The sequence below is a fragment of the Corylus avellana genome, chromosome 3, assembly GCF_965113065.1.
Source record: "Corylus avellana chromosome 3, dhCorAvel1.hap1.2, whole genome shotgun sequence".
NCBI classification, from domain to species: Eukaryota; Viridiplantae; Streptophyta; class Magnoliopsida; order Fagales; family Betulaceae; genus Corylus; species Corylus avellana.
Window position 1 is genome coordinate 24,867,238 of NC_142492.1, and position 18,175 is coordinate 24,885,412.

At 34.9% G+C, this 18,175-nt stretch overlaps 1 protein-coding gene across 1 annotated transcript; it reads left to right on the top strand.

Annotated features, from left to right (window-relative positions):
• The first annotated feature begins 364 nt into the window (after positions 1–364).
• On the top strand, positions 365–10,655 carry LOC132176206 (putative ADP-ribosylation factor GTPase-activating protein AGD8). The gene is made up of 7 exons (XM_059588343.2): positions 365–557; positions 692–810; positions 5,410–5,842; positions 5,979–6,230; positions 9,327–9,452; positions 9,927–10,025; positions 10,247–10,655. The coding sequence occupies exons 1-7, from the start codon at positions 489–491 to the stop codon at positions 10,352–10,354; spliced, it is 1,206 nt and encodes a 401-aa protein (XP_059444326.1). The 5' UTR covers positions 365–488; the 3' UTR covers positions 10,355–10,655.
• Positions 10,656–18,175: the final 7,520 nt, after the last annotated feature.

The following is an 18,175-nucleotide window of genomic DNA, read 5'->3' on the forward strand; positions in this document are numbered from 1 at the left end:
CATTAACCATTCCTTCAAAATACGTTAACCAACATATTTTAAAGAACTTATTTTTTCTTTGAAAATTAAATTGGAAGAAGTGAAGGGTGCTGGGTTGGTTGAGATCCACCATCTCCGACTCCGACAGCAAGCTGTTAACGTTCGGTAATAACCGCCACCGTCTCACCTGTAGACCAAACGAGGACATTTACGTCATTCAAACTTTCGAAGACAGCAACGAATCACCGACTCCGAAATGGAAACGTCCGAAACGCAACTCGGGAATTTTTATAAAACCCTAAGGACATTTCCGTCACTTTGTTTTAAAATACTCCCACAAACCAATAAAAGCATTTCAGATTTAAAACACGAGAAACCACAAAATAAACAAAAAAACAATTTTGCGGTTTCACATATATTTCTCTCCTCCTCTCCTCTGAGGAGGTGTTCGATTCGTGATTTCGTGCACTTCCTGACTCTCTCTCTCTCTCTCTCTGAGTCTCTCTGCCATGGCGTCAGATGCGTTCTCAGACAAGAACGCTTTGTTCAGAAAACTGAAAGCAAAGTCAGAAAACAAGGTTTGTGTTTGTGTTTTTTTTTTTTTTTTTTTTTTTGGGGGTTTCTTTTGGTTGGATCCGAATCAGATCTGGGATGCATGAAATGGGATTTCGGGTTTTGAGTTCTTGTTTGGGTTTTGTGTTTGTGAATTCAGATGTGTTTCGATTGTAATGCAAAGAACCCTACTTGGGCGTCGGTGACTTACGGGATCTTCCTCTGCATAGACTGCTCGGCCGTGCATCGCAGCCTCGGCGTTCACATCAGCTTCGTGAGGTATGGATCTCAACTGGGTGTCTTTTTTCTTTCTATTCTCTGAGGATTGTCCTGTTTTTGGTGTTCAAAGGAGCTGATTTGGGTTTTGGGTGGGCATTTTAATTTGATTCAGCTGTGAATTAGCATACCCTTTTGTCTGTTATATGTGTAATCGTGGGTAACTATGTTTAAGAAGTTATTGGTGCTACTTTTTTTGTTTTTTTGTTTTTTGTCTTTTTTCCGTTATCTAAGTATTCTTCCATACAATGCTAAACTTATATAAAAAGTGTTAAATCTGATTTTTTGTTAATAAATAATCGAAATTTAATTAAAGGCAGAAAGACGAAGCCCAAGTACAGTCAAGATACACCTAATCAGCAAAAGAGAAAAGATCAAGAAACTCATGAAAACTAGTAACATGAAGCCAATCATAGGAGGCTATCCAATGGTATGCGGTTTTGAGAAAAAAAGGTCTTTATTTTTATCACCATTCTCTTGCAATCCTCAATGCTATGAATTTCTCTCCAAATACAACACATCAAGCATGATGGGATCGTCTTCCACACTACGGCTTTTTGAGAAGAACCATGCTGTTCTCTCCAACATCCAAAGAGATCCACTACCTGCTGCCTATTTTAACCCATAGAGGTCAAAGATAGAACTCCATACGGCATAAGCAATCTGGCATCGTGAGAATCTTTCTTAATGCAGCCGACCAAGCAAAGGATTATTTTCACGGGAGATCAAGACATTGTAGAATGATCTAACTAACATCATTTAACCCTCTCTTGGAAGGGGCCCCTACAAAGCTTACCTTCACCCTCCCATCTCAATCTAAAAGAGTACAGCAAATTAAAAAAATAAGGTGAAGAAATTCACCTCCCAATCGTGTGTCGCTCTTAACAAAACTAGCGTTCAATTAGTGTGAGCACTTGAAAATTCCAAATGACCGTCACTGAAGCATTCTTAAATTGAGCAATATTGAATAAATCAAGAAAAGCTACTTGAAGGGTCTGATCCTCAGACCACATGTCATGTCAACATCTAATATTGGAACCATCACCCACTTCGGACCTAGTATGACTAGAAAACTCCCCTGGCCCCTTTTGATATTTTTTTGAAGACCACCCCGTATGACCCATAAATGTCATTAAACACCACCTGCCCCATGAGTTGTCATATTTCAAATCCATTACCAACCTCTATTATGCCTCACATAGGGCATAACCACTCTCCCAAGAGGGCACAATTGAAAAGAAAGTTTCTGACCCCAACCCCTCTCAGAAATCAGAGAACAGATCTTGGACCAGTTGTGAAATTTGAACTCTCACCAATGCCACCCCGCAAAAAGAGACACAATGCAAGTAGGCATATTAGATAAAGTGCTTTTAATCAAGCTAACCTTCCCACCCTTTTACAAATAAGACATTCTTTTCCATCCAGCCAAACGACACTCTTTCTTCTTAATAATACTATCCTAAATAGATTTGGCCTTAAATGAAGCACATAGTGGAAGACTTAGGTACTTCATAGGCAAAGAGAGGCACTGCAACCCAGAATACTAGCTAGGCCATGAACATTATAGACATTACCAATGGGGACCCATTCTGATTTGGCTAGGTTATTCTTAAACCAAAGACAAATTCGAAGCATAACAATAAGCATTGCAACTAATGAATGTGATATGGGTTTTCCCCGCAGAAAATCAAGGTGTTGTCCCACAAATAAAATGTGGGAGATGTTGGGCGCACCAAGATTCCTAGACCCCACATATAAGCCTAATAAAAGACCCTCATTCACTATAGCAGAAATCATTTTACAGAAAGACTCCACGGCGATAACAAACTGCAGGGGAGACAAAGGGTCTCCTTATCTCAAGCCACGAGAACTACCAAAAAAATTAGTTGGAGTGCCATTCACCAAAACAGAAAAGTTAATCATAGAAATACAATGCACTATCCAATTATGCCATTTCCCCCTAAAACTGCACCTTCTTATAGCATATACAACAAAAAATTCCAATTGATATAATCATAAGCCTTTTCAATCGAACTTACAAAGTACATCTGGCTCACCAGATTGATCCTGCTATTAAGGCATTTGTTGGCTATGAGAATGGAGTCTAGAATCTGCCTACCCTTGATGAAAGCATTCAGATCAAATGTCTCAATCAAGTCCCTTGACTCAGGCTCGAAGACTGGAAAGGGTAGTCACTGTTGTTTTGTTTACAGGGAATATTTCTGAGGCTTGGAGTTAATTTTCTCTACTACAATTTTCAACTTACTGGCTAAAACATATGGCAACAATTTTGTAAACTCCACCCACTAAACTAATAGGTCTAAAGTCATTAATGTCAACAATCACAAGTTGCTTCGGAATAAGATTAATGAAAGTAGCATTAATACTTTTTTCAAACTTGCCACTGGCGTGAAAATTCTTTAAGAACATCCCAATAAGCATGGAAGAATGCCATAGTAAAATTGTCAGGGCCCCAAGGACTTGCCACTATTTAAGGCTTTAGCCATCTCAAAGACCTCATCTTCCTCGAAAGCTCTCTCCAACTAGATGGCCTCATCCTCATTAATGGAATCAAAAGCGAGGCCATTCAAACTAGGCTGCCAACTGAACTATTACTTAAATTGACTATCATAGAACTGCACAGTGTGTTTTTTGATTCGAGTATGATCTGAAGAGATTGTACTATTAACCAACAAAGATTCAATGGTGTTCCTTCTATTTGAGTTGGCCACTCAATGGAAGGACTTTGTGCAATTATCACCCTCTCTTAACTACAACGCTCTCAATTTTTGCCTTCAGCTCACCTCGAGCAATATAGTAGTCCTCTCCAAATCATTAATAGCTATATCCTTCCTCACTTTCTCCTCTTCACTTAAAGCTCTATCTTCTTCCAATCCCTCAAGAGTCTATAAATCATCCAAAGGAAGCTTTTTCTTTCTATCTACATTGCCAAACACCTGATTTCTCGCTCTTTAAGTCAACTTTCAATGCCTTAAGTTTGCAAAGCCAAAATGAAACTCGGAGAATCCTGAAAGTAATAAGAAGTCCACCACTGTTTCACCTTATCCACAAATCCCTCTGATTTAACCACATATTTTTGAACTTAAAATGCCTTCTACCTCTGTGAAAGCCTCGACAACAAAAAAAAGGATAGGGAAATGATCCGAGCATAGTCTAGGCAACCTCTTCTGGGAAAACTTAAGAAACTAGGCTTCCCTATCAGGAGAAACAAGAAATTTATCAATTCTTGACTAAGAGATGACCACATAAATGAATCTCCTTCAAGAGGAATATCCATGAGTCCTGGATAAAAAATGAAGTTTGAGAACTCCACCATAGGTGGACAGGGCAGGCCTCACCTGATCTCTCACTAGGAAAGTGATTGATATTGAAATCCATCCAGTCCCCAGCAAACCAACCGAGTTCTTCCCATAAGAACCATCTATCACAATCGGAATTAGTGCCATAAACACCCACAAAAACCCATGTAAAATGATCTTCAGCATTCCTAAACGAACAGGCAATAGTGAACTTCCCCAGTGTACTCTCTGATTTTTTCTACCACCCTCCTATCCCACATGAGCAAAATACCACCATAACACCAATCCTCATGATGATAACCCCACAAGCTATGCACAATGCTACAAGACATATGCTAAGGTTTAGTTTCCTAAAGACAAATAACGTCTGACTTCCATTCTCTGAACAACTTTCTCTAAGGTGTTTTTTCCCTTCATCTAATGCTTTTACATTCCAAGACAACAATTTAGGCTTCATAAAGAACCGAGACCCTTCCCATTAAAACTTTGCTTCGGCTAGAGCTGTCTCCTTTAGAATCATAATTGATGGAGCTTGACAATCTTTTTAGTTATCTTTTCCCTCTGTTGGCTGGTTTGAAATTGGAAGCCCAATCCTCTTGGTAATGACTCGCTTCAATGGCAATTAACGAAGCCATGAGTTTCCCTTCAAACCCTTCATATGAGAATCTCACAGCCTATGTAGAACAAGAGCGAGCTCTTTATTCATAGTAAAGGTAGGTAATTATATTTACAATTTCTGGTGCTGTTTTATATGCTTCCTTAATGTGCTTAATGCATCTGGCCATTGGTTGCATTTTATGTTATCTTTCCAAATTTCCACTTCTGTAAATAGCTTGCTTTTGTTTTACAAGGAGAAAGCCTTTCTGATTGAAATTGACTAGCCAACATATTTTGCCTCTATGTTGCAAATTGGGTTCGATTATGGTTCGTATTCCTAGGTAATGAAAAACAGAATATTTATGTGCACTTCATGTTTCAACTCAGAGGATATGCCAACTGTACTCTTGGGAATGCCTTCCTCTAGCTAGAAAACAAGGGTTTCAATTACTTGGTGGTTCTAGTACATCTTCGATGTCTAATTGCAGACCATTTCTAGCTCAGAGTGGTCAGTTTTGGTCTTGCAAATCCATGAGTGGTATGGAATGTATGTCAGAGTTGTGAAGCTCATTACTTGGGGATAATCTTTCTTATTCAACCTTTTTTATTTTTTTATGTGGCATCCTTTTCTTTAGAAATTTATTATTTTGTTGCATATAATAAAATTATGTGTTCTATCATGTAGGTCTACAAACTTAGACTCGTGGACTCCTGAGCAGCTGAAAATGATGAGCTTTGGGGGAAACAACCGTGCACAGGTTTTCTTTAAGCAGCATGGATGGACTGATGGAGGCAAAATTGAGGCTAAGTATACATCAAGAGCTGCTGATTTATATAGGCAAATACTTTCAAAAGAAGTTGCTAAAAGCATGGCAGAAGAGGTAGGTTTGCCGTCATCACCCGTTTCTTCTCAGACAGCACAAGCAGCTCACGAACTTCCTGATGTCATGATAAGTGAAGCTCCAAAAGAAAACTCTGTAGGAAGGCAAGTGCCTGATACCTCTGCTGCACCTAAAGTTCCTCACACAGTTGTGACCACTGCTGTCAAGAAGCCTCTTGGTGCAAAAAAAACTGGGAAGACTGGTGGGGGCCTTGGTGCTAGAAAGCTTACTACAAAGGTTGATTATTTATTGCCTTCTCTTTGTGAGCAAATTGTTTACCAGCAGATGTTTTGTGGTTTAATGTCTGTCACTTGATTATCCTACACTGATTAAAATGCCTTTCTCTTTACGAAATAATCTTTTCCAAATGTAGCCAAGTGAAAATCTCTATGATCAGAAGCCTGAGGAACCAGTTATTCCTGTTTCCTCCACAAATAGCATTCCGGCAGCTGGCTCATCTTTTGCATCGCGCTTTGAATATGTAGACAATGTTCAATCAGCCGAGAATAGCTCTAGTGGCCCACAAATGATTAGCCACGTAGCTCCACCAAAGTCAACCAGTTTTTTTGCAGACTTCGGAATGGACAGCAGTTTTTCGAAGAAAGCTGGCTTGAATTCCTCAAAGGTGCGAGTATACTTTATGACCTACAACATAGGCATGCTATATCTTATACTTTGGTTTATGATTAATGTGACCTATAATATGCACAATGCTCAGCTGCTTGATATAATCCAAGTGTAAAATTCTAAGAACTAAGGAAAAAGGGGGGGGGGGGGGGGTGGGGGGGTTGCTCAGGAAAAAAATAAAATAAGAAAGGGGGTTATAGGCCCAGTTTATACTGGTTTATGATGCAAAGATTCAGACAATGGCAAGGTTTAGGCTCAAAAAACTATTCCAACATGGAAATTATTCAACAGATATAGCAAGACTATGGCAGTATGCTTTAGCGCACACATGGAAATACATGCACAAACACACGCACATCTGTGTTATATGTTTCTGACTGTTCCACCAAAATTACATTACATTTGATTTTTTCTGTTCCTAACTGTGGCTCAATTTTACTATATTTGCCTATAAATCCTTAGAATTTTCTTTTTCCCACAAGTTTTACTCCATTACTGAATTAGGAGAAACCGGTAATTTAATGTATTCAGAACCAGTCTAATGCTTGTAAGCTGTGTCTTAAACTAAAATTTATATTATAGAAATCTCCAGTTATTGTTGGGGCATGTGTCCAATGTCTGTTTTTTCCGGTGTCAGTTCAACATGCTAATGAGAGAGTCTAGTTGCTTGGTAGCTGAGTTGGGTGGTTATATAGGATGTATCACTCGAAGGATGAAAGATTTAGTGTAAGACTAAATAAAGCTCAGTCCAGCAATAAGGCATATCAAGTTTTTAATATTCCCTGCTTTTGCTTGCACTACTTTACTCATATCTCACACAAAATATAGTGTTAAAGAATCTTTTACGATGAATATATTGAAGTAGGTTTTTCATTTGCTTTATTGGTGTTGCAACTGTACAACATCACAAACTTCATTTTATTTAGAAAAGCAAACTGCATGTTTGTAGTTTTTGAGAGGTTCTTTGGCATGTTTTAGTTTTTCATTGGTGGCATGGCAAAAAGTTTTGAATTTTGGAAATCTGCAAACCATTTTTAAGGTGATTTTCTAATTTTATATTGTATGGTAGATATAAGGAAGCAATAGAATAAAACTTTTGTGTTGTTATTTAGTATCTTTGGATAAAGGGTTGTTTTTGGCAGCTATTATTAGTCTAAGGCCAGTTGTAGTTCCCTCCTTGGTCTACAGCATGTTGCCTCTTGCAATTGTCATTCTTTTGAGATCATATTGAAGATGGGGTTTCTGTTTCAAAAACTAAAGGGAAGAGGGAGCTCAACAATTTAGAATGCTCTATTAATTTTCATGCTAGAGGCAGTGGCTCTAGTCGGGGTTTAGGTAGGACTATTGTGCGGGTCTAGGGTTTCTTTGGGTTTGAGGTTTCTCATTTGGGGGAATTTTGTGGGCTTGCTTTGGTTTTCCTTGTATATACTTTCTGTGTACTTAGGAGCGCTTTACGCTTTTATTTTATTTATAGATTTTTGGTACTTATTAAAAAAAAAAAAAAAAATTGTGACTCTACAATTGAGGGATATTTTTTATGGGGTGGTATTGGGAATGAGTTTAAATTTCATTTAGTGAATTGGTCCGACAATTTGTACTCCAATGAAATTTGGTGGTTTGGGGGTTAGAAATCTGGTTCAGTTTAATGGAGCTGGAGCTCTTATGGGAGAATGGTTGTAGCGGTATGCTATGAAGAGATGCTTTATGAAGATTGGTGATAGAGATTTAGTATGAGAGCCTAAGGGGTTGGTGCTCTAAGGAGGTAATTTAGACATTTAGAGTAGGAGTTAAGAAAGTTATAAGAAGTGGGTAAGAAATGATTTCAAAATTTGTTAAATATGAAGTAATGGGTCAAAGGTCAATTTGTTGCATGATGTGTGGTGTGGGGATACACCATTGAAGATATTTTATCCAAACTTGTTCAGTACTGCATGTAGCAAGGATGTGTGGGTGGTGGATAATATGTAATTTCGATAGGGGAATATTCATTGAAATTCTACTTTTACTAGACTCCTACAAAATTGGGAGAAGGATGTGGTCTTCTCATTTTTTGAAATGTTGCATTCTTTCAGGAGAAATGCTGCACTTTCCCAAAGTTTTTCTCCAAAATTTGCTTCCCAAATGATGTGGCACAATCCAATGTAATCTATTATTTTGGGAAATGTGTCACCATTTCACGGGATTGTGACACATCATTTGAGGAGCAAATTTTGGAGAAAATTTTGGAAAGTGTAGCATTCCTCTTCTTTTAGAGTAAGACAAGAAGATGTTAATTGAATATGTTGGAGTCCTTCCAAAAGAAGCAGGTTTGAAGTAAAGTCGTATTATCAAGTGTTAACAAGTCCTAATGGATCCCCTTTTCCTTGGAAGAGTATCGGGAGAGTTAAGGATCTTTTGAGGGTGGCCTTTTTTGTGTGATCGGCAGTTTTAGGGAAAACTTTGACGCTGGATAATTTGAGAAACATGAATGTTGTAGTAGTGGAGTGGTGTTACATGTGCAAGAAGAGTGGGGAGTCCATTAATCACCTTCTCATTCATTGTGAAGTAGCAAGAGAGTTATGAAGCTCTATCTTTAATCTGTTTGGTGTTGATTGGGTTATGCCTAGAAGGGCGAGAAATTTGTTGGTGTGTTGGTTCAGGTAGGGTGTGGTAATATTATGGAAGTATAGAGGTTGGCTTTGTTATGTTTAATGTGGTGCATTTGGAGAGAGCGGAATGCAAGATGTTGAGACGTTTATAGAGCTGCAAAGGATTATGTTCAACACGTTATATACTTGGATATCCGCACATCATAACTTACTTAATTCTAGCTTTGCAGATATTTTGAAGTTGTGTTCATCTGTTCCTCCTGATTTGAGGTTTCTCATGTATACTTTGTGTGCTAGGATTGTGTCTTTATGCTCTTTTTTAATGAGATTGAATTACTTATCAAAAAATATAACATGTTTTTTTGTTCAGTTCACTGTTTTAGACTGTTTCTCTGATTGATGCTCTGCTTTCCTCATTTATTTATTATCCTTTTTTTTTAAATTTTTTTTTTTTTTTTTTATATATATATATATATATATTTTAATTACAATGCTATTGTTATCAGATTGAGGAAACGGATGAAGCAAGGAAGAAGTTCACAAATGCAAAATCTATTTCATCAGCCCAATTCTTTGGGGATCAGAACAAAGCTACTGATGTAGAAGCTCATGCATCTCTGCAGAAGTTTTCAGTATGTGTCCTTAGCATGACATACTGAAAAATTATCTACTAAATAGAGTTTCAAGAGAGTTATTTTCAGATTTTTTGAATGTTTAAGCTTATTTTGGACAATAACCTATATAGTCTGTTCCTGTTTCCTTATTGCTTTACCTGATGTTGGCCAAAGGAGAGAAAAATAATAATAATAAAGAGACATTTTTCTCAACCTCAAATCTAACTTTTCATGGTTTATGCGAGGGATTTCTCGCTTTATAACACGACTTGGAAATGATAATTTAGTGATGAAAAAAAAAAAAAAAAAAAAAAAAAAAAAAAGAGAAGAAAAGGCTGCCTTATCATTTTAACCTTGCTTTGGTGAGTCACCTCCACTTAAATTTCCTGTGTGCTGTTATTGAACTACTACATGAAACCTTTTTTCCCATTCAATTGCGATCAGATAAATAGGAATTCTTAATTCTATTCACTATGTTCTTGTTATTTCCAGGGTTCAACCGCCATCTCCAGTGCTGATCTTTTTGGGGACAATGGAGATCATTCATCTGTCGATCTTACTAGTGACATCTTCAACCGACTCTCTTTCCAGGTAGGCCTTGCAACTTCATTGCATTTCACAGTTCACTTGCATTATTCTTGATCAGATTGACAGATTGCAATCTATGCATGAGATATTGAATAATATTTCTTTTGTCCTTTCAAATATTAGTTTTATCCCCCAGGCTTTATTTCCCTTCCCCCCTAATTCAGATTGCTGCATTACATTTGGGTTGACACTGGGTGGCTCTCTTTGCTTTCTCCTCTTTACAGGCACAGCAGGATATTTCCAACCTTAAAAGCATTGCGGGAGAGACTGGGAAGAAACTCAGTTCATTGGCATCCACTTTAATGACAGATCTTCAGGACAGAATTCTATGATATAAATATTTTTCTGTCTGAAAACCAAAAAAAAGAAAAAGTGAGGGGTTTGTCAGTGTACCAGCCAAAATCTGTAGTGAATATATACTTCATTATAAATTCTTTCAGGAGACAAAATAAGATTTTTAAAACTTTCCAGGCCTCTAACAGGCTGGTGTTCTTATTTTGTTGGAACCCGTGTCTCAAGATTGATTATATGTGTCTTAGTTACTTTTGTTTTCTGATCTTATAAAATATGTAGAACCTCAGTTAAACTTTCTTGTTATGAATCAAGCAATTTATTAAACCACTTGTTTGTTGATGTTGACTTTGATTATTTTGGCAATGAGGCTTGAGAATAGAATTTCGTTTGTTTACATTACTTCATATGCCTCTGGATAAAGGTGGTTGTGCAGCCACTCTTTTCCTCCGTTGAGGGTGGCTAGACGTCACTTTTTTCTTTCTGTTTTTTTTTTTTTTTTTTTTTTTTTAATTTGTAAGAAGTCAGCTTTAAATATGTTTGTGTTCTTTCAATAGATATATATATATAGCCAATGCATGGTAGGCAACAATGTTCCTTTTCAATCGATCAACCTTTCCTATAATGGATGATCGTAACAGTATGTTCAAACAACTAAATAAATGTATAGCTTGAATTTCCTCAAATTAGGAGTAAAAAAATAACATTAAGATAATCGATTATCATTTAATGCTTGATACTTGAGATCATCTTGAGCTGATTCATTCGTGTGACCCATTTCTCCTTCCCCCCATTTCATTCGGACAACAAAGAGAGAGGAAGAGGATGAGTTAGATGAGGAGAAAGGTAAATCTTTTCTCTCCCTAAGCTTTTGGATTATGTTGTTTGGTAAGGTTTAAAGTTTTTGCGAGTGTTGTGCTTGTTATATTGGTTGGGTTGTGTTATGGAGGTTGAAAAAGGTGAAGGAGGAGAGGTAGGTGATATGTTCGAGTTGAAAAAGGGAGATAATTTGATGTTGTGAAAGTTGTTTATTTCGTGGGTTTGGTTATCTAAAGATGATGGGTTTTAGTTTGTTGGTGGAGTTTGTAAAAAGGATAACAAGAAAATGGGAAAGAAGGTTTGATTGGAAGAAAATCTTGGATAGTAAGATCCTTTCTATAATACCAATCTTATTTTATTCTCCCATATGAAGAAAAGTCCAAATTTGACTATATACAATTCTATTTCAGAATGACATGTTCCTAATTTAGAATGTTGTTTTCTCACATTCATTTCAAGAAATATATAAATTTTTTCAACATAAATGAAGGTTCACATCATTCACTATCTGCAGAGTGTTGTTTACTTTTCGAGCAATTGACTCATTTTTCTACCTGTAAAATATTATTTTATTGAGAATGCCGACTAGAGGACCACAAGAAACTAGTTGTGGTACTTAATGGTATTTTGAATGTACATATTTTGGCCTAACATGCAATAAATTATCACCTTATTTATCAACATCTTTCAATATAGAATTTTGCATCTTTATGTAAATTTTTTTTCTAAGAAGAGAAGGTGAAATTCTCATAATATTCACCTGCCAATCACTTTCCTCCCTTCTGACATCCTTTCAAAAGTACTTTTTTCCCACTTCTTATTATCATTTCTTTTAGTGGGGGTAATTGCTAGCCTAAAGTTTTATTTTATTTTTTAGAATACATCTTAATTTTTCGTCTATTTCATTTTATCCCCAAAAGGCAATATAGTTTTTAAAATTAAAATTTGATTTGTAATTAACCACTATTGAATTTTGATCTAATAACAATTTTAAAAGCCACATCACATTTGAATAAATAAAAATGAGATATAAGTTTTAAACATTACTTCTGTGATAATGTATAATTATTTTATGTCTCGCATGTCTCAACGCTCAAAACTCAAATCCTAAGAAACATATAGCACATAGTCCACATATGCCTCTTATAATGAAGAGTAGTGTTATGCTTCACACCATAGTCATATTATTTTGATATAACATGAGCTAATAGTTCTTGAATTTTATTATTATTATTATTTTAACAAGGGCAGTTCCAAGGGCTATTAACCAATGTCATGCAAGTATAGTGTGATTGTGATGCGAAGAATAATATTTCTCTATAATGAGTGGTGTGCGATATTGAGTCTGTATTTTATCATCCAACCACTTGGGCTCAATGTCTCTATCCATCTATTCATTGAGGGTCACTTTGGTTTAGGGGTTTCAAAATATGCTGTTTGAAAAAAATAAAGATTTGAAAAGTTAATTAATAAAAATATGATTTTTAAAAAGTTAGTGTTTGGTAAAATTGCGATTTGGCCTTTAATATCACATGTTTTTAAAACGCATTCCCTTACATGCAATTTGTAAACACAATTTTTTTTTAAAAGTTTTTAAATTGCAATTTTTTTTTTTTTTTTTTCAAATCACTCCAAAAATGGTTTTTTTTTTTTCTCGTAATTTTGTTTAAATGATATATGGGTCGGAGGCCTTTGACAAATAAGAAATGCCACTCTCTTCAACATTAGATAAAATTATTGAGAAGAAAATTATGCCCTCTTTAAATTCAGATAACATTAAAGGTTCATTTAGATTTAAAAGACTTTAAAAACTATAATTTAAAAATAATAATTTAAAAACGTAATTTTTAAAAACATAATACTAGGTTATAGATGTTATAGATTATGGTAGGAAATAGACACCCAAATCAAGCCGCAACAAGCCTATTGTTTGGCTTTGTATGAAGTGGTCGTAAGTATGAACTCAATTTTTTTTAGGGTAAAGTTTACTTAACCCCCTCAAACTACCACCCCAATAACAATCTACCCCTTAAACTATTAATTGCGATAATTTACTTCACAAACTACCAAAACAATGACAATATACAACCCAATACTAGCAAAGTGACGAAATTACCCCTACATAATTTTCAACAAGACAAAAATACCCTTAAAATTTTGAAAAAAAAAAAAATTTAATATTTTTGTTTTTATTTTAGTAAGGATAATTTCGTCATTTTGTTAAAAGTAGGGGTGCATTGTCATTGTTTTAGTAGTTTAGGGGGTAGATTGTCACAATTGATAGTTTGGGGTGTAGATTGTTATTAGGGTAGTAGTTTGAGAGAGTTAAGTGAACTTTACCCCATTTTTATTATTTTTTTATTTTTTTATTTTCTATATTTACCTAACAAATACTTTTATGAAAGGAACACAAGTCAGGTCATAGGAGATTGAAATAAAGATTTTTACTTTTACTGTTTGGTCACAACTCATAGAGTATGTTGTCTTGACTTTCTTTTTTAAATTTTACATATCTTTAGGAATTTCAAAATTGTAAAAATATTTGACTGTTTAAAAGTCGGATAACTTTGTTTAAGTTTTTCCTGATGTAATCCGTGAGCATTTTTTTTTTTTTTTCCTAGTCAATGTGGGAGAGGGAGAAAATAGTAATGTTATGAACCTCTTTTTATCCTTCTAAAGCTGATATGACTTTTAAAATCACTATTAAATTTTAGATGAATCATACTTGAATTTTGATCCAATGGTAATTTTAAAAGTCATATCAATTTTAAGAGAATAAAAAAGAGGATAAAAAAATGATCCGTAGCATTACCTGGAAGAAAAAGGGGAGTTACAGATGTGAGTCTCTTCTACAATTAATCATAACCAAAGAAATAAAAGGACAAGAGTCCATAAAAATACTTCCAAGACCAATTGTTTAAAGGAAAATGTCTATGATTTCGTCTTCACGTTTGTCATTCTCTAAAATGAAGAGAAATTGACGTTCCCAGTCTCTCTCTCTCTCTCTCTCTCTATATATATATATATATATAATTTTTTTTTTTTATTGTTTTTTACTTCTTGTCTTCCCACATGCTATTGCAATAATGAGGCCGGCCAGTTTTTAGTAGTATTGATAAAATAAAAATGATGATTAAATATCTAAGAAAATGACACGTGTGTGAGAAAACAATTTGTATTTTTTTGGAAATGTAAGGAGAGAAAAAGGGGAAAAGGGAAAAGAGAAAAAAGAGAAAAAAACAAAATTGGTAATTTGGACCCATTTCTATAAAAATCCCACTCTCAATCGTGCTTTACCCATTTTCCCTTCTATCTTCATTCTCAACAACCTCTTAACACCAATCATGGCGGCCTTCTTCCTCTTTAACAACCCGATCCAACGGTTACCCGCTCATGCCAGGTCAATATAGTGTAATTGTGATGTAAAGAACAGCATTTCTTTTTGATATTGACGTGCGAAGTCAAATTACTGAAGTCAATGGTTATAGATGTGATATCGTATTTTATCATCCAACCACTTGGGTCAATGTTTCTAGAGCTGGAATAACGGGCAGTTATTAATTGCTAACTGTGTATATATAGATATATATAACGATGTCATTTTTATGTTTAAATATATAAAAAAATGTATAAAAATTAAAAAAATGATACCATATAAAGTAGGTATTACAGTAGAAATGAGTCAAATGACCTTGTTTTTTCTTTTTCTTTTTTTTTTTTTTAAAAAAATTTTATTCTTTTAAAAAGCGGACCTCTAACTGGGGGTTATCGGATTTTACTACCATTTAGATGGTTACGGTTAGCAATTTTAACCAATAACTACTAATCTTAACCGCCTTTTCACCCCTAAATGTTTCTATCCATATATTCATTAAGGGTTTATTTGATTTAGTGATTTCAAAAAGTGCAATTTGTGAAAAATAATAATAATAACGATTACAAAATGTAATCAATAAAAACGTAGTTAGTGTTTAGTAAAATTGTGGTTCAACCACTAAAATCAGGATTTGGCCTTTAATATTGTGCATTTTTTAAAATGCACCCCTTACATACAATTTGCAAACGACTACAATTTTACTTTTCAAATACACTACTAAATGAGATATTTTCCGTGATTTGATACTTTTAGTCTATGAAATCACTGGGCAAAACAGACTCTAAATGACATATGGGTCGTGTGCCTTTGACAAATAAGAAATGCCATTACCACCCTCTCCAGCTTTAGATAAAAAATTTTGAAAAGAAAATTATGCCCCATCCAAGTTTAGATAACATTAATGGTCCGTTTAGATTGCGACTTCAAAAAGTAAGATTTTCAAAGAGCAATTTGAAAACTCGATTTTTAAAAACTGGGTTAAGGGTTTGGTAAAATTGCAATTTACCCTTAAAATTGTACATTTATGAAAATGCATCCCCCTTAACTGCAATTGAAAATACAAATTTTTTTAGATTTTCATATCACAAAATCTTTAAAAAGCACTCTTAAACAATACATTTTTTACAATTTTGTAGCACCCCAGATTTTTAAAGTCTTATTTTAGAGATATTAAATTGATGCTATGATTATATCAATATTCATATTAGGTAATGGCATTTACTTTGAGGTTGAGATATTTATTGATGATATTAGGTAATAATATTTATTCTTGAGGAACTTATTAGATCTTATGAATATTATTGGAATGAATATTGATTTGAGGTTATTATATCATGATGATGATTTTATATTGATTATTTTATTGGGAGATTTAAGAGATATGATAATTGATGATTGATTGGTATAATTTGGAGTATGATTGTAATAATTGGTGAAATAATAGGATAGTAAATGGTAGGTATAAGGATGGTAGAATAAGAAGGTAGAATAGTATAGGGTTGGTGAAATAGTATAGGGTTGGTGGAATAGTATAGGGTTGGTGAAATAGTATAGGGTTGGTGAAATAGTAAAATGAGGGTATAATTGTAAATTGAAGGTAGAATAGTGTTTGATTTTCTCCTATAAATAGAACTCTTCTCCTTCACAATTTTCACCACTCATCTCCTCTCCCATCTCTTGCATATATTCTTCCTTCTTCCGCTTTTTACTCGGTCTTTCTTCTTTCTAAGAGTGTTTACTCAGAACAGAGAGAGAAAGGGCGAGACCAAGCGCTACAAGAAAGAAAGAACACAAGAGAAACCGAGAGTGAGATGGAAAATTTAAGACAGAGAGCTGAAGAGGAAGAAAGAGAGTTTAGGCGAGAGAGAGAGAGAGAGAGAGAGAGAAAGTCAGTGAAGGGATTGTTATGGGTATGGACCAACTGCAGCAGAACGGGTTTCAAGTAATTACCTTTGATGATCCATTCATGTAATCCACTGTAAGTATTCTTACTTACTGAGTATGATATTGATATCCAATAATACGGATTTTTGTGGTTTTATAACTTGTCTAGCATTTTGCTATATATATGATTCAACAATGATTTATATTGTCGGAAATCAATTGACTCACTACTTCACAGTTTTTTGTAGTGCTTGCAGGAATGGAAAATCAAGGTAATTATGCAGTTGTGATTAGAGATTCATATTGAGATGTACAGAGATTCCAAGTTGGTTAAGTTTTGTCTAGAGTTTAGACTGTCGGATAGATTTGTATAAATGCCTTGTACGACATAGCTTTGGGTATTCATGTATGGAGAAAAGTATTTTTAACAGTATTTTTTTTGTATTGATAATTACAGTTTTTCCGCTATATGAGATGAGATTGTTACAAAAATGGTATCAGAGCCACCTAATAACGCCAGGTCATGTGGTATTGAAGCACTGCATGACGTGACCCGGTCCCATATTGGGAAGATGAGAAGAAACCCACATTGAGTGGGTAGTTTATAGAGATAGTCATGGATGCTTAGTCCCACATTGCCTAGTTACTAGGTGAAACTGGGCTTTATAATGAATTCTAGGGAAGCTCCAAATTGACTAGTCCTTTTGGGGTAATAGCGCAGATGTGGCTAGCGCTTTTTCCTGGGATGTTACAAAGGGTATCAAAGCATTACCCAGCCTGAGATGGTGGGAGTGTGCACAAGCCTATGAGGGTCGCTAGTGGACACGTTGGTGATGCCAAAAGTGGGTTATATTATAATGGTGTCAGTTAAGACACAAAGAAATGTATAAAGGCCAAAAGTTAAGGGCCGAGAATGAAGAAATTCCCTGAGGATTGCCAACGGTGACACTGGTGCCCAAGAAGAGTGCTTGTAGAGTCTCACATCGCTTGGGTATGGAATATGTTATGATATTTATTTATGAACAGATTGAATTTTTATAGTAACTTGAGTAAGTTATGGTTCAAGTATGATTTGTTTTTAATTTGGGTTGCTCAATTTGAAGATAGGTGGTAATTTATGGGCTTTAATTTCGAGGACGAAATTCTAATAAGGAGGGAAGATTGTAGCACCCCAGATTTTTAAAGTCTTATTTTAGAGATATTAAATTGATGCTATGATTATATCAATATTCATATTAGGTAATGGCATTTACTTTGAGGTTGAGATATTTATTGATGATATTAGGTAATAATATTTATTCTTGAGGAACTTATTAGATCTTATGAATATTATTGGAATGAATATTGATTTGAGGTTATTATATCATGATGATGATTTTATATTGATTATTTTATTGGGAGATTTAAGAGATATGATAATTGATGATTGATTGGTATAATTTGGAGTATGATTGTAATAATTGGTGAAATAATAGGATAGTAAATGGTAGGTATAAGGATGGTAGAATAAGAAGGTAGAATAGTATAGGGTTGGTGAAATAGTATAGGGTTGGTAGAATAGTATAGGGTTGGTGGAATAGTATAGGGTTGGTGAAATAGTATAGGGTTGGTGAAATAGTAAAATGAGGGTATAATTGTAAATTGAAGGTAGAATAGTGTTTGATTTTCTCCTATAAATAGAACTCTTCTCCTTCACAATTTTCACCACTCATCTCCTCTCCCATCTCTTGCATATATTCTTCCTTCTTCCGCTTTTTACTCGGTCTTTCTTCTTTCTAAGAGT

Bases quoted from the DNA above. Each gene is read 5' to 3' on its own strand.
- LOC132176206 (XM_059588343.2), top strand. From the start codon at position 489: ATGGCGTCAGATGCGTTCTCAGACAAGAACGCTTTGTTCAGAAAACTG. The intron at 558-691 runs GTTTGTGTTTGT...TTGTGAATTCAG, and splicing joins AAGCAAAGTCAGAAAACAAG to ATGTGTTTCGATTGTAATGC. The intron at 811-5,409 runs GTATGGATCTCA...TCTATCATGTAG, and splicing joins GTTCACATCAGCTTCGTGAG to GTCTACAAACTTAGACTCGT.